The following is a 27,739-nucleotide window of genomic DNA, read 5'->3' as shown; positions in this document are numbered from 1 at the left end:
AAAACTGCATCATTTGCAAGAGGATTACAATTATCAATTTAAGGTCATGATGATTATTATTATTATTATTATTATTATTATTATTATACAACATTTATATAGCACTCTTTTCATACAAAATATGTGCATTCAAAAGTGCTTTACAAAGACATTAAAGAACACATACATACGTATATATATATGTAAATATATTGCTAAAAGATTAAAAGGAATAGTAATTAAAACAAGATCATCCTTAAATTATGCTCAACGTTAAATTACATTACATACACTATTAAAGGAGAGCAATCCCTTTCTCAACACGAAACAAACCTGTCATGATTTTGTTATTTTTGTTTGTTTGTTTTGGGTTTAACGCCATTTTCAACAGTATTTCAGATTTTGTTATTTTATAGAACATGTGTGAAAGAGATGTGTTTTCAAAGATTTTTTAAATGCGGACAGTGAGCTTGAATCTCTGATGCTTGCTGGGAGGACATTTCAAAGCTTTGGAGCTGCATGCTTGAAACTTCTGTCACCATACTTTACTGTTCGACTCCTCGGAACAACCAAACACACATTATAGGAGCTTTATACTCATAAGGTTGTCCTGAGAGTTCCCTTTAAATTTCCTTAGCGCCAAAACAAAGATGTCTCCGTGTAGCTTAATGTATGCTCTTTCCAACGACACATTTTAACATTAAAATCATGTCTGCACTCGCGAGCAGTATCACGTGTGGCGTATTTTGTCCGAAAGCATTTTCTGAATAGAAGAGATTGGTGACTTTTTAGGGAGAAACATAATTCATCCCTTATTTCTAAAAGGATGTAAAATAATAATTTTACTCTACATGAAACGATGCAGAGAAAGCTTTTCGAACTTAAGTTGAATAATCTGATCATTTTAGGGTAGTGACTACACAATGACACTTGGCATTTTTCGTGTGATTATGTATTTTCTTTCGATAATTCGACATTATTCGAACGTATAGTTTAACGCGCACATGGCTTTTTTGAAATACATAAGATTGACGAATTGCTTACGGAGAATGCGTTCCTATCCTTAATATTCATTTGACAGAAATTATTTCGTTTTCTGATGTTAGATTTTTGGAAGAGGTTCTGTCCGTAAGAAACTACACAAAAAAGTTCAAAAATTAATATTTAACATATTTTCATGTAGAAAATACTGATAAAGATTATTGTAATTAGAACGATTTTTTCTTTATCATAAGGACCTGCATGTAATCCAAGATGCCTAATTTCGTGAATAAATCTCTTCCACTTAGTTATAGCAGGAATTTGTGACTTAAGGACGGGCAGACAGATGGCTAGCAAATAGAAAAAATGAAGCGGATGAACGAGTGAACTGTCAAAAAATGGACAAATTAGAATAATATACATATTTTAAATTTTTCCTTTTGTCAATGAAAAAGTTTTCATGCCAAAATATTTTGTGCATTTTTATGGCAAAACCCACTTTTTCGTGACTGGACGGGCGGATAGAAAGTTGGAACTGACACAATATTATATTTTGCGTCCTTTCTCTATGTCTATATTGCTTTCTGTCTATGTATAATATTTCATAAAAATATCTTGTACTTTTGAAGTTATCAAAGGATAATTTTTGCCATTTTGCCATATTTTGCAACTAGATGTATCTGTTGTCATTGTTACAAGTTTTTATGAAGCAACAATATAAAAATTCTGCACAAGCTGATGCCATTATGATTGTCTACCTGGTGATCTTTTCGATTTCGATTAATGCTTTCTTTTCTTAAACTCATACTTAGAAAAAAATGTACAATTATTCAAAATGTTTTAGAACTTTCTCCACAATTTCCATTCCACCTTGTATCCATCCAGAGCGCCCGTTACTTGAGAAAATATTTGACGTAATGTATACGTCATCGCTCGCGGACGGTTTGATCATGCGCGATTCCACTTCATCCCACTTGTATCCTGGTGCCCATTCGTACCAAGAAGCACCAGTTGGATACTGGTCCCAGATGGCCATTACCTGAAATATTGAAGCGAATGATTTGTACAATCGAAATCATTTTTCAAGGTATTCCGCAAAATGAATAAATGAGACCATATTGAAAATTGCGAAAGAAATTGATTAAAACACGGGTAGGAACAACTTGAACAGTAATTTTCACTTCTTACGTCAAGGCTTCCGACTGCTGGTAGTCCATATGGCTGACTCCTCCAGAAGAATGGTAGTATTTTTATTGGGAAAAAAGTGCAAAAGACAAAAGAAACTTCAGTTCCAGCAGCTTCCCTCGTTTTTAGCGTGCTGTGTGTAAATCACCCATTTACGAGACTATATTTCGAATGATAATAATTTTATTTGGAGTAGCTGGGGCAGGAACTCATGTCACTTGGTTTCGAAGTCAGACAGTGTTACCGCTGGACCATTGCGTCCGCTCTTGTACATAACATTGTAACAAGTAGGTCCGTGTAATAATTTTTAATTTTAACCAGGATAACAAGCAAATAACTTGAGAGTTCCATTTCGTTTTCCTGGTATTTTAGTTCTCAATAAAAGGAGAAAAAATATTGTACACGTATGCGAAATAAAAACAAATATGCTTGTAACACAAACATAAATGCAACTTTTGGTAAAAACTTACTGCGGAATTAGGCTCTGGCACATTATCTAGCGTTATGTTGAATAATTCGGCATAATATTTTCTCGCTAGATACACGCTAACGTTGGTCATAGCAATAGAGTTATCCCCTATCCCAGGTACAAGTTCACCAGAGCCAACTGCTTCTCGCCATATCCTGGCATCTTGAGATCAAATAACAGAGTGTTTAGATCATTTTAAAGCTTATCCGTCTTAAATATTCTTGAATGTATTACACTTGCCTTAATAATACACACATGTGCATATAAATAACTTTTTCCCCTGTTAATAAATGTACTGCAAAAACAGACACCCTTCATATATTCTTAGAAGAAAGTTATATATATGTCATCGAATGCAAAATGACAGTTACTCAATTGTATATTGAGAGAACACTCTCTCCTCTAAATCGGTATGTAATTTTATTTATGTGTCTATCAATCATTATCTCTACTTTTCGGAAAAACTTAATCCTAAGTGTAGCAAATGCTTTTACATTATTTTCAAATGTACATGTGTAATAGAGGTGATTTGAAAATGACTTCAAATAACACATTTATGCCAGTAGTCTTTGTCTCGTGAACTAATTTTAATTCGATTTGTTCCAAAAGTAATTGTCTGCTTTTCCATCATATTCTTAATACCGTTAATATTGTAAAGATGTTAACAGATTGACCGAGCATCTACCCAGAATGCCCTGCTTCTAAAGCGGAAGTGGAAGAACGACAACTCTGAATGGGTGTATTCTTTAACTTTAACAAAGTTCTTGGTATTTCAAAAATACATCTTACCGCCATCATTGTATGATGGGTTCAATACCCCTTTGGAAGTTGTTTTTGATACAGCAAAGTCGTATGTTTGTCGTAATGGAGTCATTGATATAGCGTAACTCGCAGCCTTGTCCAGGTTTCGCCACCAAGCGTTGTCGTAACCAAAATACATTTTGCCTGCGTGAACTTCCTGCGACAAAAAAAAACAATATTCTATCAAAGTAAGATCTTACTTTTGCATATGACGTTATTACATTACATATCAGAATGCAGTAACATTATACGGATACAGGAAATGAGAGTTTACCTTAAAACCACCCATGAAGAATATTTCTACGTACTTTATCGTGTAGTATCAGTAAAACCGATCATACCCAAAAAAACAGCAAAAACTAGATGACGACGTCAAACAAATCTAAGTAAATAGTCACAGATGCTATTCTTGTATGACAAGTAAAGTTAAGATTTAACGGACGTATACTTTTTCAACATTGCTAAAACATGATATCATGCTGGAGTAATTTTAAAGTGGTTTAGGATTAAATACCGTAACAGCATTCTTAATGTAGTCTTGAACAGTCTCCTGCCTGAGTCCCTCCCAGTCTAAATGTTCAAGTGCAAGCCTAGGAATTCCAAGTAGCACCTTCTTAGCGCACATTTTACTAGGTGAACGATTCTGAAATGTAAAATTGAATTGCGCCCTTTATTAAAAGTACATTTGTAGAGACATATCTGTCAAAATACAGAATTATCTTATATCACTAACAAAATACTGAGCTAGGTTTCCTATTCAAATGTTACCGATACATCCATCAAAACATATAATATTTATGTTTCAAGCATGTAGAGTTATTCAGTTTGAGGGAGTTGTACAGGTGATGATGCTACCAGTGTGCCAGATAGCTACTGTTTTAACGTCCTTGGGTCTTTCACTGAAGCCAGATACTAGTAGTCGACATAAAGGCATGATTGCTTCAGTGCCTAACACTGAAAACAACCAACACATCATAAATATAATAAGTAAATACGGATAGTTCCTGCGTGCTTTTCCTCCACCTACTAACGTTGTTCTCGGTCTTTAATTCTAATGGGCTAGTCCAAGATGAGAAGAATTCTGACCTGTAGGACTACTTTTGTTATGGTGTTTATGACGTCTTTTTGAAAACAGAAAGCCAATGAAACAATCACAGACATTAATATGTGATAATAACATGACAACATTTACAAACATCCAGAAAAGGTAGATTTTGTCAACACGAGATATGACTATGACATTGGCATGAATGTAGTTGCAGCGAAGAAAATCTAAACTCCTAGGCCTGATCATATCAAGATGGGAAAATAGAAAAATCAGAACACACTGACAATGTACGGAGAACTTACATGGAACATTTTTGACAGTTCAGTTGGACTAAATCAAACCGGGTCTGCAATTTTCACTGTTTGCCTTGTTCTCGGTGCTTCCGGGGGATCTACTTTTCAGATTTTATATACTTCACAACAGCGGGTGTTAAGTGCTGTGTGGCGGCCGTAAAAATATCGCCCCGACTTCATCTCAGTGTTGTTATATTTCCTGGTCCTTCGGGATCATTTATTTTAACTCATTTAGATTTGAAGATTGAATACTGCTTAAGCCAGTGCTAGAGGGTGTGGACAGTGTTGCATTTTCCATTACTGCTCATGAACAGATTCAATCAAAACGAGTCTGCAATTTTCACTGTTTGCCTTGTTCTCGGTGCTTCTGGGAGATCTACTTTTCAGACTGTATTGGTAAATGGTGTGATAATAGTTTATTAATTGAAAAGAATTAGTTAAAATTATTGGTAACTAGTTTATAAACGATTTGAAAAATATAAACATGACTGAACTGCCGCCAGGTTACGCTGTTGCTGAGTCGACTTGGGCTTTAGCAGCATTGTTCTGGCCATTCTTAATGTTTTAGTTTAAAGGCATTTAAATATAAGTCCATTTGAATGTTGGTCAACGAATATCTGCACTCCTCCAGTCTTTACAGAGCTAGGGCTCTTTACCCAAACTAAAAATATTTTTAAAGGGTACAAGGGTTCTGATGTTAACTAACTGCCAGCACTAGGAGATTCGCCTTATAAGTAAGAGAAGCAAGTAGAGAAGGCCCATCGCATACAGTCAAACCTGTATTGAACAGCCAATCAAGGGCGCGGTACAATCTGGCTGCTAATGACAAGATAAGTAAATGATAAGAAGTCAATTTGGGTAGTTGGCTGACTGCCGGCTTAATGCAAGTTTAATACAGGTGACAACTAAGGCAGGTTCACATGTCATGTATACACGAAATAGACAGTAAGCCAGACGGGAGATACTGTTGAACTTAAACAACAAATTCAAGTCATGGGCGAGAGACTGGACGTCAACGTTAGATTAGTTTCCCCGATACTCTACAGACATCCTTCAATGCAGACTTATTAATGTCATCTAGCAGGTACACAGTATCACGACAGGAGCGTACGATCAGATGAACCTTGTGGACATTGCATGCATCCCGATTTCCCCCCACAACTAAAAGTAATTATGCTCAAGATTGACAGACCTGAAGAAATACTACCTATTATGTTAGGAATGCTTCAGAAACAACTTTAAGTTTGATGTGACCTCGCGGAAATGACAGCCTAGTGGTAGGGCGTCCGTTTCAAGAGGTGGATGTCGTTGGTTTGATCCCAAGCCGCCTAAGAAAAATGGTACTAGAAGCTGCGTTGCTCAGCGCTTAGCTACTCCAAATGAAATTACTAACATTTGGATAATAGTCTCGTATATGGGTGATTTACAATTAGCACGCTAAAAACAATGGAAGCTGCTGGAATTGAAGTTTCTTTTGTCTTTTGCATTATTTTTCCACTAAAAATACTACCATTCTTCTGGAGGAGTCAGCCATATGGACTACCGGCAGTCGGAAGCCTTAACGTAAGTAGTGAAAATTTACACGTTTGAGAACTATATGTGAAAAGTATCTAAGTAATCAGACGTCGATGCAAGAAGCTGCCGTCAAACTCAGAGGAACATCACTCAGTGGATCCGTACTGTTTGAATGCCGTTTCTCTGCGCATCATTTACAACTCTGTGGTAATGCCAAAAGCCCTGTTTGGGTGCGAGTTATGGAACTCCTATTCTCAAACGGATATATCGCGACTGGAGATTTCGCATAGTTTTGTTTTTTAAATATACTGTGAAATCATTTTTATTCGCGTAGGACGAATGTTCGCGTATTTCGCGCTAGGACCGATGCGCGAATTTAAGACCGCGCTATTGTTATTTTTTTTATTATATTTTCCCTTTCTAATATTGAAAATGCGCGAATTTAAGCCCGCGCGAAACAGTCCTTCTTCACGTTTGCGCGAAATTTCATGCCAGCGAATTTAAATGATCTCACAGTATACAAAATCTATCTATAAATACAGATACAAACTATGCATTATGTGCAATCAATGTGGATTCTATGGTAGAGATAATATGAAATAAGGCACTGCCTCAATCGGTAATCGATTCTACTTCAACTCATCACATAAGATTTGAAAAGAACTGTCTAATGACAGCATCCATTCCGTATCATTTTAAAGGTAGACTTTGGAATAAAACAACACTTCCCATATTTGTACTGATGTGCAAGACGTTGTGGTTCGGACAAGTTATGTGGACGCTTATCAGGCACAATGAAAAAAGCGTATTGTTCCAAAAAATCCGGAGTCAGACGCTCTGTGCACGTGCCGGAAGGCCACATTTTTATTTCGATAGTATATACCGTATCTCATTCGGTATATCGCATGTTACCGTAGAGGGATCGATCCCTCGGTAGAATAGATTCCCTTATAGATAAAAAGAAGCTTACACTTTTTGGTCAGTTGTGTTCTCTACCATGTAACTTTCTAGCAAAGCATATTTTTGTTAATCGACATCCGATACATGAATATAGATCAACAATACAAAGGCTATATTCCAGACATTTATAGGTTGCAACAAAAGTACAATCTAATTCACGTTTCTTAAAAACTTCTTAGATACCAGTCATTTTCCAAATAATGCTCGGAAGAAAACATTAGAAGCTAGTGTCTCGAGGACGATTAAATGATGTGATTGCATGTGAATCAGCTGTTGCACATTTGTAACACCGTGATAATCCTTGCAGTCTACTTACAAGCTGTAAATCAAATCCATAATTACGTCCTCTGATGGATGGAGAAAATGAACTTTGTTAAGAGCAGTGTCTTTTTTAGAACATATCCTGTGCAGTATCATAACAGATATTATGGAGGAAATAAATGTATCTATCTATCTATCTAACTTAAAGGGGAAACTGCCTTCTCTTACCTTGTATTCTCATGGCGATAGAGTCCATCATAAATGCGGTAACGAAACATAACAAACTACCTTTATTTCCGTTGTTATTCCAGCTTTCGTTTCGGTAACTTGAAAAGTTAGTACATAGTTTCCATCGCTTTGTTTGTTTATCGCTTTGAGATGGTGATTGCGAAAAAACTTGTGCCTGAAATATCATAAAGTTCCAAATGAGTTCAAATTATATCGTTGTCTGCAATATAAATATAGATAATTTTGCAGTGACATCCTTAATCGTCTCTAACGTTAGAAAGCCGATTTACATATATACATACTGTCGCTCTATTCTCTTAAGTAACTATCAAAATCAAAGACAATGTCTTCATATAACACTGAGCAAGGTGTAACATTCTAAAATACTAGCAATTATATTGCAAAGGTTTTCAGACACGAACTCTGAAACTGAAATCGATAATTCTTTTTATTTGATAAAACGTGTATTTTTATACGAGAATATATTACGTACTGTCGCGTTTTTACCATCGTAATATCGTGATATCGCGTTTTTATTATCGCAGTATCGTGATTTCGCAATTTCATTATCACAAATACACATTATCGTCATCGTACTGTCGCGTTATCACCATCTTACTATCGCTTTATCATCATCGTACTGTCGCGTTATTACCATCGTACTCTCGCGATAGCACGATAGTAAAATTACGAAATCACACACTATGATATCGCATTATCATCATCGTACTATCGTATTATCACGTTCTCGTTATCGTAGTACTGCGTTATCATCATCGTGTTGTCGAGTTTTCTTAGTTTCGTGATTTCGCGTTTTCATCATCGCAGATCATCGAGTATCGCGTTTCAGAACAACACATTCAAAGACGATGGCCGTAACGGAATTTCGTATGATATAGCTCAAAACATTAATATGCTATATACCGTTTGTCATAAACATTTAGTAAGAAACGATTTGTTATATCAGTATTGTACGCACTTTCTAGTAATAAACAATTCGAAAGATTTCCTGCGGCCAGAAGTTATACAGACCAGAAATTGTTATGTGTATGCGTGACCACTCAGCCTAAAAAGTAGCTTATGGGTGAATAGCGTGCTTGTTTGTTTTTTTTTTTTTTTTCATACCATTACGCTTTAATATAGGAAATATTACTCCATTCTACATGTTTTACAAGTAGATCTATGAAATATGTATTAAATTTTCTTTTTTCTGAAAGTTATTGTTTTGAGCAATAATAACTATATTTCCCTTTCATGTATAACATAACTTTTAGCTCAACTCGTCACATTCCTTGACTATTGAAATACTGTACTAGAGCTATCACAAATGTGATTCACGCCTTAACCTGGACTTCGTTGAAATATAGAGCAAAACAACACAAGACCATCATCCAGGAAATTTAAGAGCAATTTAAAAAGAAATCCCTTATGCACAACTAGGTATCAATATTGATCATTGCTGAAAATTTGAATAAATTATATGATATAAGGAATTCAGGTCACAAGCATTTCTCTATATATCATATAGAGTTCCAGCTATATTGCAAAAACGGCGTTCCATAAAAGCGATAAGCCAATCGCATATCGGTAAAAAATCACGTGAAATCGTCCAGTCTCCATGTGCTACACTACTTGTTGTATTCCAATATACCTGCGGCCTCCAGGCCGCAGGTAATGATAATCCTAGTAAATGTAAATCTTGTATCAATGACTTCTGATGTATTTACTACTAGTATATTTACTATTATATCTAACAGCACAAAATGAATGCCTTAAACCTACTGTCACACATACGGATATGTCCGTGCGTTTAGGTACGGTGCGGATGAGATTGGTCTTGGGGGCGGACACGGATAAGTACGGAGCAGTACGTCTTAGTACGGGGAAAATTCATTATGACACTAAAGACAGTTTCTAAAAATGTATAGTTCAGGAACGATAGTATTTTACCCGCCGATTATCTGTACGCGAAATATACTTCAGAATTGTAGAAATATTTCATAGTTATTATGTCATATGTGAATAGGTATTTAGGTAAGAATATTTAGTTTCTTATAAAATATTTATTATTCAGGAAATTATATGCACGACTTATTTTTAATACGAAATATTCCCATCGGAATTCATTCCCGTTGGAAATATTTCCCATGCGAAATAACTCTCACAGGAAATACTTCCTATGCGATTAATTTAAAAGTATTCCCGTCGGAAATATTTTCCATCGGAAATGATTCCCATAGAAAATACTTCCAACTGCCAAAATACGGGAACGGTTTCCCATCAAAAATCTAAAAAAGAAAGTGATAACTAACTTTTTACAAAGACATTTTATGATGTTCCGGGTGTAGAATAAGTCAAAAACATAATGTTTTATCATTTTAAGAAATATATATTTCCCATGGGAAAATTTACCAAATTTCTTTCCCATTGGAAAGTCATTTGCCCATGGGAAAGTTATTTCCTCATGCCTTGGGAAAGTTACTTTCCCATGAGAAGATACTTTACCATGAGAAAAGACAGCATTCCTATGTTGATTGTTGCTTTGTTAGTGGCATTAAATCAAATTAAAAAGTATGGTGTGCATGAGGACTTGACGTATTTCACTGTCATGAAAGATATTTAAGACAACATGTACAGAAGTTCTTCCTGTTTTTGCCACATATTGGGGTGTCAAATTAAAATTGGCAGCCATTATATATCAAATGGCGATATACGATATATTCTAAAACATACACATGTTATTAAGATGAACAATACAATTAAAATCCATATTGTGTAAAAAAAAGAGTACATGTGTATCAATCCAAAATAAGTATTAAATTAAAAGAACGAAAATAATGCCGCCAACCACAATACCAAACGCTTGTGTCCAAAAACAATGCATAGATTATCCGTATACAAAAATGTTTTCAGGTTCTACTTGATACGTCTAAGGATTTAATAATACTCAACGGTATAACATAATGGTAAAGAAACAACCGTACTTATCACTAGCTTGGAGAAACTGCTCGACAAGTCGTTCGGGTATAGCCTGGAATCCTCTTGTCACTGTTTTCACAGCCTTTGGAGCCGGGGACGAAAGGCTAGGATCATCCACTGGAATGTATCCGATCGCAGAAATATCTGTGCCATATTCACTGATAAAGTTCGCACTTTCCATCAAATACTGTACCGTTTCTATGTCCAGGTACTTATTGTTGTACAAGTCTCGACTTCACCAAGAAAGGAAACAATGTGAAACAATGTGATTTAACCACGTGATACAGAAAAAATGACAAAACAAAGGTTTAATAGTTTTTCTGTTCAAAATGGTTTTTCTGCAGAAGCCCGAAGGAGTGTTTTTGACAACAATTGTGTGTTATCGCTATTCGAGCATAAAATCATCGCACAGGCGCAAAATGTATCGTTTTATATGGGTGACGATTTCACGATTCCGGTACCGTTATTAGTCGCCATTCTGTCGTTATGGGACAGTCAGCATGTTTTAGATATCCATAAACGGGGCATGCAAATGCATAAATGCAAAACTGTTAATCGATAATTTCTAATTCTTTTCTTTACATGCATACATTTAACGGTGCTTTAGCATATCATTAGTAATAAGGTAAACAGGAGCACAGTTTGAAAAAAAAACGCGTACGAGTTGATTTGACTTTCATGAATTTTATAAAAAAACGAACAATACTTCCAAACACCTTTTGTAAGTACCCTGAAAATAATAATCACCGATTGTGTGTGCAATTCATTATATTCACAGTTATCGGTGAAAGAATTATACAGCTACATTGTCATGAGGTGACCTGTATTGGGGTTTGCAAGTTATTAGTTGTGCATGCTTCAATAAAAAATACGTTTATGCAACAAAACGGACAAGGCGCAGATTCGTAATAAATATTTCGGCATTGCGAAGCAGCTGAAAAATAAACTACAACGTAGCTTGTCGCACGAGTCGAAAAAGTTAACAAGAGCACATTCTTACGGGGGTTATATTTAAAAGTATACTGTTCGGCTTAATTGAGTAGGAAACAACCAAAACAATTCTGAGAAACACACACAAGAAAGTGAAAATAAAAAAATATATATATCAAAGTATAATGGAAATATATTAACAATGGAGATTATCCCTTAGAAATAGATTAATGAAAAGTTTGGTAGTACTGTATTATTTTAGGTCTTATTGAACATGTCTAAATCCATTTCAAAACCAAGGACATTCTAAACTTCGTACACATGTATGTGTCAGTACATTCACATTTAAACTTAACATCTTGATATAGTTCCATTTAGGACTTGATTTGACAATTTCCTGATTTCGAGCAAAACAAAATTGAGAAATTGAATGTGTAATACAGCTGAAAACTTACTCTTACCTCTGTTTATACAAATCAACTCCATCCAGAGATTTAATCTCGTCATCATCCTGAGACCGTATTGTGAAATTCTTAAACACGTTCCTATAATGATAAGTGGTAAAATTAAACATACGATGTGAGACAGTGGACCGACACTCGTTAAGTTCCGTTTGGTTGGTTTTGCTACTGCAAGAAAAGCTGTTTCTCTGTTATGATGGTGATGATATAGACTGAACAACTAGCCTACTTCGGTGCTTCTAGATAAAACATGCAAGCAATCTTTTTAATGAAATGTTGATGAATGACACCATTGAAATGTATGAAGTATACAGAAAAAAATAAAGTGACATGCACACGCGTTTTGCTCATAACTTTATGTATCACCATTGTTCTTCGACTCGTTAAAGAACTTTCTCTTTTGAAGCCCCGAAGAAACTTTTCGAAACCTACAAAGCTAAACATTTGTGGAATTCAATTCCAGCAAGATAAACTCTTATCAAATAAGAAACGCAAAATGTATGATTATTTAATACAGGAAGAACATTGCGGAAGATTTTACATTTTGTCCTGACAATATATTTACATACATTTCCATATATTTCGTATCTGGTACCCTGATAATGACGGATGTGTGATAATGTATATTAAATAAAACACTTACTTCAGATAAATCACTGTATTGTTTAAATCTGCTATTTTACGCACTTGAGTGAATGCTAAAGGCTAATGTAAGCTGGTAGGTAGATGGATGAGTGGGTAGGTGAGATATTGGGTTGATAAAGTTGCAAATTACTGTGAATAGAAGCGAGGGAAGTTGATTAACAACATACCAGTGAAGAGTATCCAGGTCCACGCGATTTTCAGCAGGCAGGTTATACGGAGCCTGTGTTGCTAGCTCGTCTAGCGTCATGTGCTTCCCTCTAAGATAATATAACGTCCCTCCACTTGAACCATAACCTAACTCGAAATCTACCACATCCAGTCCTAAATCATGGACGGTACTGTTCACCAAATCATGGTCTGGAACAGAAAACCCAGCAATTTTACAATTTTTCCTTCGTTTTCTAATCAGTTCTAAATCTACGCCGAAAAAAATGCGTTTAGGGACGAAATGTTTGATTTTTCTCTCGCTGAGTTTCCGTGCGTTTTACCGTAATAATGAATAATAAATGCAATGTATTACAATAATAATAAAAAATATATTGATCAATGCTTTTGCAAAAATTCAATTTATTATTTTTAAAGTCAGGGTTCATGTAGAGCATGTGACATATATAACGAACAAATAGGACGATTAGACAGCAAACACTATAACAGAATATAATTAACAACGTTGAGATGTGAAACTTGATTGAATTAACAAAACCAATTAAGTCAAAACATAATTTGAAAAAAAAATGCCATTTTTTTTTTCTAAAAATATGTAATTAAATACTGTGTGACAAGTGTATCGAATAATAACTTAGTCATGATACTGGAATTTCCGCAACTGAATCTCACCAGCAGGTCTGAATCTCATTGCTCCCATCTCAACATTCACATCCGGTATGCCCGGAAGTTGCACTGTAAAACAGCGTCCACCAATGCGATCTGAGTACTCGTACAGTGCTATTTTTAGATTTTTATCTCGTAATCGCCATGCTGCGTAACTTCCGGAAATCCCGGCTCCAATAATTGCAATGTCGTCACAGTCTGACATACCCATACTATCTATATTCAGCGAAAACAATGTTTATAAATAGGTGATGTTTTGTGGTAAAGATATGTGATGATTTATTTTGTTTATGCTTTTTTAAAATATATAATTCATAATCGAAGGTTTAACGTTTTCACATTGCACTTGGAGTTGTACATGTTTAGGCCGAAACTGCACGTTTATATTCTATAATTCTATTCTAACAGGACACGATTTGATTCCCAGTAAAACAAAGAAATACAAGCTCTGTATCTTGGCACGAAATAGGAAAACCCTATACAACAGATCAACATTGAGAGATGGCATATAAATGGAATGCTGATTAATTGGATCGTGACAACATCTTATAACGCTGCACTATTAGCCCTTAGTAGTCACTTTATGCACAGATAATTAATTTATTTATTTGCAGAATATTTTTACAGTTCAGTGCACTATTTCCTGCTACAGACAGAGTTAGGTAAATAATTGCTAAAATCAATCATAGTTTTTAATAGAAAATAGAATGAAATACTGTTGATTTTTAGACAATAAGGAAAATAGACATGTATCTTTTGTAATATATTTATAGCTTAGCCCATCCCAATAAATATCTACTTCATTTGAGACAACTAAAAACAAATATGTTTGATTGGCCTCAATGCCCTATTAACAATAGTGGTAGTTTTATAAAAAGACGATAAATACTTTTGTTCTGTATAACTTTTGTAGGAATAATTCATTAAGAATATTTACTTTACATCACTATGATCTTAACGCTCTTAGAAAATGTTCGTGACGTGCAACGAAGTTATAGGTCATGAAATCCGAATACATGTGCAGTTCATTATTCCTGTTTAGTGTAACGTCACTATGACACAACTTGAATTCGTATGGCGATTTTCTAGCTTTTGATGAAGGAGGAAGACTCAAGATGCCACTCCGGGAATTATTCATCATGGGAAGGCACCTGGATAGAACTGACTGGCCCTCCTTTTAAAAGCCCACTGCAAAACCATATTATAGTATAATGTCCTGTTAATGAAGGAAGGAAGCAATGTTTTTGCAGTAATTGAGTAAAACGTTCAATATTGATGTTTTATAAGATGTTGAAAGTATATGCACTGTAATGTGCATTGTAATTTAATCTATTACATAAATCTTGCGTCATATGGTATATGTGACATTTTACAAACCTGTCCCTGCCTTTTCATTTTCTGACGATTTTTCAGTCTCATCGTTGAGGCGTACTGCAAAAAAATAAAGAATTGTCATCAAAACATGTAATATTTGTAGCAGTGCCATTATGTTGATATACAACTATTATGTTGTTTTAATCAAATGTTAATCACATAATGGCTTTAACTTTCACAGCTGACAAGTCAGACAGTGTTTAGTGTTATTGAATTTCCAGGATTGTTTCATACAGGCTTATTTTTAGACTTGTTTAGTTAGTTTCCTCAGCCAATCATATTGTTCCATTGGTTGAAATTTGTGGTCACATGATTAGTAGTATTCATAACAGCTGGTGATATATTTGGAGCTTTCATAAGTTTTATTTGGTTTTAAGAAATGTTGGATAGTTGGATTCAAGTTGATTCTATTTACTTCTTTGGTTTGCAGTTTATAATTGCTATGCCTATATTAATGTGTTTAATCATTCTGCACGTGTTCTTCTGTCATTCTTGAATTGGCACTAGTTTTTGTAATGGCTTGTGATATTGTTCTATTTTTAGATATATGCGACGTCATTACCATGCGACGTCGTCAACGTCATTTCTTTTGTTGTTCCTGATCTACTGATTAAAGTTAAAACATGAAGCTGGTTATTTATTAATTATTTTTAAGATTTAACATTGGCGACGAGAGTAAAATCGGACAATGGATAGCCATTGATGCTTTTAAAATCATAGCACGGAAGGATTATGAGCGAAGGAAATAGAAAATTAGATTTATTACCGTTTAGAGTGGATGCTGCAGACCACATAGCAACGGGCGATTCATGGGACGAATAGTTGGATTATTTTGAAAGGCAGCTTAGATATTTTCGGATACAAGAAGATGATGATAAGACGGATGCAATACTTATCTACGGCGGGCCAGAAATTAAGAGGCTTAGTAGAAGTTTGCCGGATCCGGAAACTGGGACAAAATATGAGAAGTTGAAAAACAAACTGACAGAATATTTTTCGCCGAAGAAAAATAAACATTATTGTAGATATGTTTTTTTCAAAATGCGACCCATGAGTGGAGAAAGTACTGTTGAGTACGCAGCACGGCTTAGGGAAAAGGCATTAGCGTGCGAATTTCCAGATATGGACGATCGTATTCTGGAACATATTATGCAAACAACGAGCAACTCGGACCTGGTACGCAAAGTCATTCATAAAAAATGGACACTTCAACAAGCTTTGAGTGAGGTGCAACTTCAAGAAGACACTTCAATTCAAATACAAGCCATGGGTCATCAGGAAGGAGACATTGCGAGGATAAACAAGAAGAAGAAAAGGCCTTCAGCTACGAGAGATGAACGAGACAATGGCAAAAGTAGAAACTGTAAATATTGCGACAGGAAACATCCTTTTCAAAAAGATCAGTGCCCAGCTTATGGTAAAAAGTGTGATACATGCGGGAAATTCAACCACTTCGCAGCAGTTTGCAGGTCTGGCAGATTACATAACAGGAATAGATTTCAAGAAAGAAAACAACAGACACCTTACAGAGGTGCACAAGATGTCAGACATACAAGCAATGATACAGATTCTGAACACGAAAGTGATGAAGATACTGCATCAATGAATGATTCAGTACGACATCTCACAATTAGATGTAACAAGATTCAAGTTAACAAGGTAAAAGATTTTGATAAGACTATACCAGTAGCAGTTAATGATGTTATTGTCCACATTGAACCAGATAGTGGAGCAGATATGAATGTAATGGATGAATATCAATATCGAAAGCTGAAAGGTAAGTCTTATGATGAAATTTTACTAGAAGACTGCAAGACAAAATTAAGCACTCTCCAGTATAAGCTTCCGGTATTAGGCGAATTCAAGGCTACTGTCAGCAACAGAACAAGGGGAGTAGAGACAAAATTCCTTGTCATCAAGGGAAGGATAAACTCTCATCCACTGCTTAGCAAAAGTTCCTTATTTGATTTAGGGATGATGGAAATAAGAGCTGATGGTTCATTTAAAGAGAGAAATGAATTACGCTTGAAATACAAGAATGAATCGAAGTCCATTTTCAGCGTACAAGAGATGACAGAGATAGGCCAGATTCTTAAGAAATATGATGATATTTTCCAAGGAATAGGTAAAATCGAAGACAAGAAAAACAAGGAAGACTTCTTAGTGAAATTTTCGATGAAACCTGATGCTGCACCAGTTGCTCAGAAACCACGACCTGTTCCCTATTATCTTCAAGAACCACTGAAAAGATGGTTAGATGAATGCATAGAAGAAGAAATTTTCGAAAAGGTGCAACCCGGAGAACCTGTGACTTGGTGTTCTCCACTTGTCGTTCAACCTAAACCAAGATACTTAGAAATCGACCGAGAGAAACTTGGACCACACATGATCCGAGCAAGTGTTGATCTTCGAGTTCCAAACAGGTACATGGAGCGAAACAGAATCTTACAAGCGCCAGTGGTAGAAGATTTTACCTACAAATTTCATGACTGCAAAGTATTCTCAAAAATGGACTTGAAACAAGGATATCACCAGCTCATGTTGCATCCAGATTCCAGATCGATAGCTACATTTAGCACACCATGGGGAAATATGAGGCCGAAAAGACTGATATTTGGGGCAAAATCATCACAGGACCTATTCGACGAAGCGATGTTCCGAATATTTGGGGATATTCCTTTCTGTCTTAACCAGAGAGATGACATACTGATTGGTGGCATCAACATGGAAGAGCACAACAGAACACTAGAAGCAGTACTACAGAGAGCAAAAGATTTTGGCATAACATTCAACAAACAGAAATGTCAATTTGGAGTGAAAGATTTGGAATTTTACGGCTACAGATTCACAAGCGATGGACTAAAACCTACTTATGAGAAAGTCAGGGCAGTCAAAGAATGTAAAGCACCAGAATCAAGAGAAGAGGTACGAAGTTTCCTAGGTATGATAGGTTACCTATCAAAATTCATTCCGAGATATGCAGTACTTACAGCACCGTTACGAAGGTTAACGAGGAAAGAAATTCCGTTCTCGTGGGGACCTGAAGAAGAGAACGCATTTCAGACACTGAAAAACAGCATAACGAATGAAAACACGATGGCATTCTTCAACCCAAGAAAACCGATAATAGTCCGCACTGAAGCTAGCTTTCATGAAGGTCTGTCAGCTGGACTGTTCCAGAAGACAAACAAGGGACTGCAACCTATACACTATATCAGCAGGTCAATGTCACAGGCAGAGAAAAGATACAGCCAAACTGAGAAAGATGCTTTGGCTGTGAAATGGGCTAAAACGAGATTCAGTATATATCTTCTCGGAGCACCGAGGTTCAAGATAACCACATCTCACAAGCCGTTAATACCAATGTTCAACAAAGCATGTGCTAAATTACCACCACGAATCGAAAAATGGATCATGGAGATGCAAGATGTGGACTTTGAATTAGTATATGAGCCAGGCAAGGACGAAGCAGATCCAATGGACTATTTATCGCGACATCCACTCAATGAAACAGAATCCGATGATACAGATCATACGATCAAGATGATAGTTGACAATGAACATGGGCCGATGCTTGAACGAGTAAAGTCTGCTACATCAAAAGACGACATTCTTCAAGATGTGTTAGACCGCATGAGACGAAATGACTGGGAAATGCACAAGAAGCGACCAGAAATTTGGTAAGACATGACCTTTATCGCTGCCAAGGAATGATACTACACAACAGACAGATAGTTGTACCTGAGAAACTACAGAATGTGGTTGTCAAAGCAGCTCATAGTATGGGTCATTTCGGCATAACTAAGACAAAGCAGATGTTGAGAACTAAATATTGGTTTCCGTGTTTAAACGGTCTGGTTGAGGATACAATCTCCAGATGTTATCACTGTCAGATTTCAACTGTTGAGCAGAAACAAGAACCTGTCAAACCATCAGAGATACCAGAGACAGAGTGGCATACAGTATCCATGGATTTCGGTGGACCATATCCAGATGGTCACTATAATTTAGTGATTATTGATAAGAGAACGAGATATCCGGTGGTTGAGCAAACTAGATCCACATCAAGCAGAGTAACATGTGAGAAATTACGTGGAATATTCGCGACGTACGGAGTTCCAGAGAGGTTAGAGTCAGATAACGGACCGCCGTTCAATTCTGTGGAATTCAAAGAATTCTCCCAAGAAATGGGGTTTTACCACCATAGAGTAACACCTGAGCATCCACGTGCAAACGGAGAAGCTGAACGTTTCATGAAAGTACTGAACAAAACAGAGAAAATAGCTCACAGTGAAAAAAGATCCAGCTATTCTGCAATACAACAAATGCTTATGGGTTATAGATCTACACCTCATCCAGCAACAGGCTATTCTCCATACGAAGCCATGATGAAAAGAAGCGTCAGAACACTGCTTGATCATCTTCCAAGCATTAAACCAAATATAGAAACAATGGAGAAAGAAATAACAACAAAAGACAGAGAGTACAAAAAGAAATGGGAGAAACAACAAAGACACCCAATGGTCAAGAAGCACCAGTTTAAAATTGGAGATAAAGTGTTGGTGAGAAATCAGATGATAAACAAATGGTCACCGGCATATGAGAAAGAACCAAATGTTATAATTGACATAAATGGATCAAGCATAACGGTACGACGACAATCAGATGGACGTATTCGTGTGAGAGATGCTTCAAAGTACAAGTTGTTCCACGAATCAAGAAATGATGACTGGAGGGAGAGATTGCTACGAGCACCTGTCCGAAACCAACAAATAACTGTCAACACGCAAAACCATCAAACACGAGAGAGTGGCAGGGATGTTGAGAGCACTGATAGCGATAACCAGTTGTCTGGACATGAAAATGATGAAACAAACACACAGCAACCACGCAATACATGGAAATCAAAACGTACAAGACGGTTTCCATCATGGAAATTTAAAGATTACATTTTAACATCCAAGAAGAAATAATTTAACATTTGTTGTACTAGAAGAAATTCAGAATTTTTATTTTTTAATGACACATATTGGAACTATATATTTTTTTTTAAAACTTGGGAGATATGTGATATTGTTCTATTTTTAGATATATGCGACGTCATTACCATGCGACGTCGTCAACGTCATTCTTTTGTTGTTCCTGATCTACTGATTAAAGTTAAAACATGAAGCTGGTTATTTATTAATTATTTTTAAGATTTAACATGGCTGATCTACGGACTGCCGCTTCATTTTGTAACACTTTGCATGAATATTTACAGCACAGTTGTTTATATAGTAACCGCACAGAGAACAGTGTATGTGTGGATGTCTGTTGTAGAAATGAGAAGGGTAACTTGTGTTACACACAAGGTATGTTATATTCTGCGTTGTTAATCACATGTTATACATGTACTTGAATATAGGATATGATTGGATAAATTAACGTTGCATCAATATGTGATATGTTTAGGTTCTGTCAGATACACTGACCACTAGACTGAGTAAGGTTTTATCATTGAGAACTATGTGTTTTATATGTATTAAAGGATATCTTGTAATGTATTTATATGTAATATACATGATTCTATATGTGATTAAGTAATTAATTAATGGGTCTGTTACAAGTATGTTTTAATAGTGTTAGATGTCATAAACATTGATATCTTAGATGTCATAAACATTGATATATTATGATATCAGTATGGTATCCTTTGATATCACTCATTTAGATATGATGCTCACATGTGTTTTTCAGAGATGGTTGGCCTTAGGCTGATTATTCACATCGATTATTTCATTGTAGAAATAAAGGGTGCAGAAAATCTATATCACGATAAATGTACGTCAGTTTTAAATTTATGAATGCAAAGATATAACGTGTTTTACGTACGCTCCTTTTCAATAATAGGTTGTGCCTCGTTATGTATTAGAATACAAAGGTCAACCATCGGGGTCAAATTGCGTCCACTTTACAGTCGTTTGGCCCCGCTGGATATTTATCATATATTAACGATGTGATTCAGAAATTTACACTGACATTTTTTCATTCATTCAACTTTCATTCACCCGTTCTTTTGTTTAGTTTCGATCCTGGACTTTGCAGCTGTTATTGGCGACAGCACTCTATGATGGCTACTGTTTACTATGTAATTACAAGACATCAACTTAACGTTACGTACTGTGCCAGCATTTTTTCATCTATACACCTATTTTTCAAGCTGTTTCTCTATGTTTTCATGACTGAGCTCTTGTTATGGAATACATTTTCGCGACTTATAATCATACGTCATAGTTTATCTTTCATACTTATAAAATTAATATTTCCTATCACTAGTATTTTATCCATAGTTTTACTTAATGCTGCTTGTTATTTATCCAGACCTGGTCAAATCAAAGAAAAACCTTGTGTATGCAATAGAGGCTGCATTTTCATTTGATATTCGTGGAATTTGATTAGATTGTTTGTGTGTGCATTAGGGGCTGCATTTTTGCTGGATATTTATGAAATTTAATCAGGATAATTGCCACAAGGAAGTCAAAGTGAAGTTCGATTATAGATCAACTGGGGTCAAAAACTAGTCACTAGGTCAAATCAAAGAACACTCTTGTGTGTGCAATAGGTTCATTTTACACCAGATATTCATGGAATTTGATCAGATTGTTTGTCTTGATCAAATCAAGATCAAATCGGAATATAGGTAATCTGGGTTAAAAACCTAGGTTACCCGGTCAAGTCAAAGAACAATCTTGTGAGCACTAACTGCTAAGACTGTGAAGAGGAGTTGACACTGCAAATAGGAGCTGCCATTAGGTTACGTGCTACTGCTAAGAGGGGAGTCTGACACTGCAGAGAAAAAGCCGCCACTGTAAAAAGGGTCGAGGTGTCACTGCTGATAGTGGGAGTTGACACTGCAGAGGCTGGCACTGCTGAGAGGGGCAGCTGACACTGCAGAGAAAGGAAACCGCCCCTGATGAGAAGGGGTGTTGACACTGCAGTGAAAGGGAGCCGCCGTCACTGCTGAGAGGGGGAGCTGACACTGCAGAGAAAGGGCGCCGCCACTGCTGAGAGGGGAGTTGACACTGCAGAGAAAGGAAGCCGCCACTGCTGAGAGGGGGAGCTGACACTGCAGAGAAAGGGAGCTGCCGCCAGTGCTGAGAGGGGGAGTTGCCTCTGCAGAGAAAGGGAGCCGCCACTGCTGTGAGGGTGAGCTGACATTGCAGAGAAAGGGAGCCGCCACTGGTAAGAGGGGGAGTTAAAACTGCAGACAAAGGGAGCCGCCATGGCTGAGAGGGGGAGTTGACACTGTAGAGAAATGGAGCCTCCACTGCTGAGGGGGAGGCTGACACTGCAGAGAGAGGGAGCTGACACTGCAGAGGCGCCACTACAAAGAGGAGGAGCTGGCACACCAGAAAAGCGGAGCCGTCACTGTTGAGAGGAGGAGCTAATACTGCCACTGCTGACATAAATGTGGAGCTGTCACTGTTGAGAGGGTGAGCTGACATTGTAGAGAGGAACCGCCAGTGTTAATGAGAGGGGGAGCTACAGCTGCTGAGAAAGCTACCTACCACTTCTGAGGGGGGGAGGGGGAGAAGCGATCTACTACTACTGAGAGGGTAAGCCGCTACTGCTAAAAGGGTTACATACCACAGCTTATGGGGCGAGCTACGGTAGGCTACCACATAACCGAAAGGGCTACCTACCAATTCTCCGATGGTGAGCTGCCACTGCTGAGGGGCGAGCTTCAAGTGCTGAGAGGGCGAGCTGCCACTGATGAGTGGGGCGGGCTACCACCGCTGATGGGGCGAGCTGCCACTGCTGTGAGGACAAGCTGCCACTGCTGTGTGTGTGAGCTACCACTACTGAGGGGCGCTCTGCAACTGCTGTGGGGGTAAGCTACCACAAATGAGGGGCGCGCTGCCACTGCTGTGTGGGTGAGCTGCCACTGCTGAGGGGGTGAGCTGCCACTGCTGTGTGGGCGAGCTGCCACTGCTGTGTGGGTGAGCTACCACAGCTGAGGGGCGCGCTGCCACTGCTGTGTGGGCGAGTTACCACTGCTGAGGGGGTGAGCTGCCACTGCTGTGTGGGTGAGCTACCACTACTGAGGGGCGCGCTGCCACTGCTGTGTGGGCGAGCTACCTCTGCTGAGGGACGCGCTGCCACTGCTGTATGGGCGAGCTACCACTGTTGAGGGTGCGCTGCTACTGCTGTGTAGGTGAGCTACCTCGCTGAGGGGTTGAGCTGCCACTGCTGTGTGGGTGAGCTACACCTTGGGCAGCTGCACTCAGTGTGGGAGTACCACTGCCAGGGCCGCTGCTGCTGTGTGGTGAGCTGCACTACAGGGACTGCATGTGTGTGGCGAGCTACGCTACTGAGGCGCGCGCTTCAACTGCTGTGTGGGTGAGCTGCCACTACTGAGGGGGTGAGCTGCCACTGCTGTATGGGCGAGCTACCACTACTGAGGGGCGCGCTTCAACTGCTGTGTGGGTGAGCTACCACTGCTGTGTGGTTGAGCTACCACTGCTGAGGGGTTGAGCTACCACTGCTGAGGGGTTGAGCTACCACTGCTGTGTGGTTGAGCTACCACTACTGAGGGGAGCGCTACCACTGCTGTGTGGGTGAGCTACCACTGCTGTGAGGGCGAGTTGCCACTGCTGTGTGGGTGAGCTACCACTACTGAGGGGCGCGCTGCCACTGCTGTGTGGGTGAGCTACCACTGCTGTGTCAGGGGCGGCGAAATCTGATTTTGACTTGCTTGTCCGGTTTTGTCAATTGCTATTTTGTACTTGTCCGTATGATAGTTATATAGTAAATAACTTATTCTGGTAAATTTTCACTTGTCCGGACAAGCTTTGGGACAACCTGGGCAATACGGACAATCGAATTTGCCGCCCCTGTGTGTGGGCGAGCTGCTACTGCTGTGTGGGTGAGCTACCACTACTGAGGGGTGCACTGCCACTGCTGTGTGTGTGAGCTACAACTGCTGTGTGGGCGAGCTGCCACTGCTGTGTGGGTGAGCTACCACTACTGAGGGGGTGAGCTGCCACTGCTGTGTGGGCGGGCTACCACTGATGAGAGGGAGAGCTGTCACTGCTGAGGGGACGAGAAACCACTGCTGAGGGGACGAGCTGCCACTGCTAAGGGGTCGAGCTACCACTGCATAGGGTGAACGTCTACTTCTGAGTAGACGGACTACTATTTCGAGGAAGGTTGACTATCATTCCTGAGGGAGAATCTTGACTGAATATTTACCCTGACCCGGTCATTGTGTTTTCTCACATTTAATAGAAAAACATCAACCGTTGCTAGAGCGTAACAATATCCAGTACTGGACCGTTACAATATTATTATAATATCATAATATACTGCGACTTTATGTGCGGTTGGCTGATTTAGATAATCTGACGTCGCATCAACCATAATGTACGGATGGCGAAAGTTAATATTTAATTAAAATGTAGTTATTTACATCTAAATTAATTGAAAAGTTCAAATTCATATAGTAAGATAAGTGTAGGTCATTTCAGTCAAACATTTTCGACACAGGGCCATATCTTTTTTTGTTGATGAACTTGACTTTGCACACTTTATTCCTGTAAAGTTGAGATAAAGTTTGATAAACAGTTTGAAAAAGATATTACTACTACGGTATGGGCCATAAAATGTACACCCCGTTTCGGATGTAAGGAACGATACCCTGCCCTAATTAAAATTATCCGCATCGATTCACAGTCAACAGCCAACATCAAGACCAAATTGAAACCGGCCAAGTGTGGCTGACGTATGATATGTGAAAGAAATATTATTTACTCGCATCAGCAATCAAGTATTGAAGATAAAATAATTTTGTTCAGTTATCTTTTTCGATATCCAACAAACATAATTAATGTTTACCTCAACATTGAATAGTTAACATTAAGTATAATGTAAAAACCTGTTTTCTATTTAAGGAAATAAAAAAATATGTAGCTACAATCTCAATGATAAATACATTATGTTTAACCAAATTATGCAGAGATATATTATGTACTATAAACACAAAGTATCTTTAAAAAAAAGATTCACGTCCGCATTATAGTCAATGCACACAAAACGTGCATACACTCTGCACTTTTAAATACGATCGGGTATTTATAAAGTGAAACAAAATGCAGTTTTTAAAGTAAAATTTTCATGCTTTTTATGTAGAACACATTTTATAAAACACATATTTTACATCATGATTTTAATAGATTAAAATAAGACAAAGGGGGGGGGGAAAAGTGTGGGGGTAGGGGAGGGCGGGGGGGGGAGCAAATGACCATTTTTGAAAACGTCAAGAGACACGAAATGACCAAAATGGGGAAGGGTTGACTGCGGGAGAGTTGCCTAAGGGACGACGTTTTACGGGAGATCACTTCGTATCAGTGGCAGAGTAAAACTGTCGTAGGGGATTCAGGTTTTTGACGTTTTACAAGCTATTTCCACAGGAGCCTTGCAACGGAATATATTGTCTAACAATACAGCTCAGAGCACCTGCACACCTCTAAAAAAATATTAGCTATTCCATTCGGAAACCTGTGGGAAAAAATGGCCTGACTAAAATTTAAGTAGAAATACGAGTATTACCTGCTAAAACAACAATTGCAATCACACAGCCGACTAACAACACTGCGAGTACAACAAGCCCAGCAACAACAGATCTTGACACTGTCATTTCACCTTTCTGATACCAGTACCTGAAAAAAATAACAGCCTTAAACCACAGACACAATACTAGTAGTCAGAACAGTACAGGTACTCTTATATATAGCATACGGGCCTCCGTGGTCGATTGGTTAAGGTCGTTGACTTCGAATCACTTGCCCTTCAGCCGTATTCTTCATGTGACGAAGCCATCCAGCTGACTCACGGAATGTAGGTGGTTCTATCCAGGTGCCCGTCTGGAAGTAATACCGCTCGGCGGGGCTCCTGGGGTCTTCCTCCACCATCATAAGCTGGACAGTCGTCATATTTATATAAATGTGTAGGCGCAACCCAAACAACAACAAAATGTTCTTTGCATACACTCACATAACGACGAAAATCCGCGATCATTTCATCTTCCATATTGGTTACTCTGGGAGGACTAATATCAAACCGTTAAGCGTCACAGTTTGGGAAAAACTTGAACATTATTTCCTATCAGAATGCATTTATGGTCAAGTGCGAGCGGGGGTATTTCAATGAAACAAAACGTAAAGTACGTCGAGAAACCTATGACTTTAAAGCACTAAATGTAAAGGGTCATCTGAAATTTAATAGGGATATACTAGCTCTACTCTCCTGTCCCATTGTGTCTGTAACTTTATAAAGAGGGATTTATAATGGATTCACAATTACTAGTATGAACTCAAATGGCTTCTTTCTAAAGAAGACGTTCACGTCTTCCAATTAACGGGAACGGCTGTATGTTGAGTTGAAATAACTCGTAGTTGAATCCCTTTTGTTTTGTGGTACAAATATAACATACTGTAGTTTGCGTATCTTTGTAACAGAGAACATAAATCTCAGACTTTGCATCTCCTTGCGCTGAACCGCATGATAAAATTTCTCCGCATCTGAACTCAGTTAATTTACTCTGCTAGCTTCATATGGTCGTAACAAATATGTTTATTACATAATCATTTAAAAACTCCGTAAAGTTTCAGTGGAACCTGAAACATCAATATTTTTCCATATTGACGTTTAAATTTTATATCGGGCTTAATAACATCTTTGAATCAATAATATAATAATTGTAGATGCGCATGTAGTAAAAAGATTATTAGATTTGCATCGGGAAATATGCACTCGTTCTTTCGCGGAATAAAATTGCTCCTAAAGTCGCGCAATATTTCCGCTGCAGAACTCCTGCATATTTCCCGATACAAATCTAATAACCTATTAATATAGAATATAAAGCATGACAATTACAATAAGTAAATTTTTGCATAGATACCTCAATTAGAAAAAAAATAAAATATTAGTTTATCCTCCTTTTTCAAATAAATGTACAACTAAAGTTGCCGTCCCCGAATGAAAAATGTTTTACTCATATCAGTAGATGATTTAAAATACTTGTTTAGTGAAGCGCAAAATGATAAATGTTATTGAGAAAAAATGACTGACTCATATATAACATGTAAAGTGTAACTTATCATACCTTTAAACCTTATTATGCTAGACACGATTGAATCTGCTTTGCGACCAGTGCAGATCATGATCAACCTGCACATCTGTTCAGTCTGATCATGACCTACACTGTTTGTCATTCGGTCAGTATCTTTTTGGTATGCACCCCGTTGAAAAGTTTATCGTACTGTCCAAATTGAAAGATGGACAAGTTCATTATAGAAATTTAGCAGGGAAAGGTTTAACCGCAATACATGACTGTATCCGTTTAGCGTTGAAGTACATTTTAAAACAAATTATTTCTTGACGTTTTTCTTTTCTTTCTAATCGCCGGACATACATCGAAATTCGAATATGAAACAACGGGCTTTTAATGTGTGCCGTGTTACATTTTTACGTCAGTATTGTCAACTTTATTCAAGCAGTTAATGAATTAATGATACCATTGGTAGATATAGTCCATTTTAATCGATCTGGCGGGGCGGGGTTTCGCGACGGTCCACTGCATTATTGTGCAGGATATCTGAGTAGGGCTTTTTCTCCGCTATTTATAGAACGGTGTCAGGTAATGAATATTTATTGATAAAAGTAGTCCGACAACATGCACAACATACGGAATTTTGTTTTCTGATTGTTTGTATTTACTTATGAAATTCTTTTATTTACTTGTGAAATGCAAACAATA

General features: G+C 37.7%; 1 protein-coding gene across 1 annotated transcript; it reads right to left on the bottom strand.

Moving 5' to 3' along the window:
• Positions 1–53: 53 nt before the first annotated feature.
• Positions 54–26,983, bottom strand: LOC123553585 (L-amino-acid oxidase-like). The gene is made up of 12 exons (XM_045343281.2): positions 26,882–26,983; positions 25,531–25,640; positions 14,944–14,997; positions 13,573–13,782; positions 12,903–13,092; positions 12,091–12,174; positions 10,705–10,932; positions 7,781–7,895; positions 3,930–4,058; positions 3,404–3,572; positions 2,616–2,776; positions 54–1,999 (listed from the first exon to the last, which is right to left on the bottom strand). The coding sequence occupies exons 2-12, from the start codon at positions 25,616–25,618 to the stop codon at positions 1,787–1,789; spliced, it is 1,641 nt and encodes a 546-aa protein (XP_045199216.2). The 5' UTR covers positions 25,619–25,640; positions 26,882–26,983; the 3' UTR covers positions 54–1,786.
• Between the last annotated feature and the right edge of the window lie 756 nt (positions 26,984–27,739).

The sequence above is a fragment of the Mercenaria mercenaria genome, chromosome 15, assembly GCF_021730395.1.
Source record: "Mercenaria mercenaria strain notata chromosome 15, MADL_Memer_1, whole genome shotgun sequence".
NCBI classification, from domain to species: Eukaryota; Metazoa; Mollusca; class Bivalvia; order Venerida; family Veneridae; genus Mercenaria; species Mercenaria mercenaria.
This window is presented reverse-complemented; position numbering and strand designations above follow the sequence as displayed.

Coding starts and splice junctions, on each gene's coding strand:
- LOC123553585 (XM_045343281.2), bottom strand. CDS start 25,618: ATGACAGTGTCAAGATCTGTTGTTGCTGGGCTTGTTGTACTCGCAGTG. Junction 13,093..13,572: donor AATGAGATTCAGACCTGCTG/GTGAGATTCAGT, acceptor TTTCTGTTCCAG/ACCATGATTTGGTGAACAGT. Junction 3,573..3,929: donor ACATTAAGAATGCTGTTACG/GTATTTAATCCT, acceptor TTTTTGTCGCAG/GAAGTTCACGCAGGCAAAAT.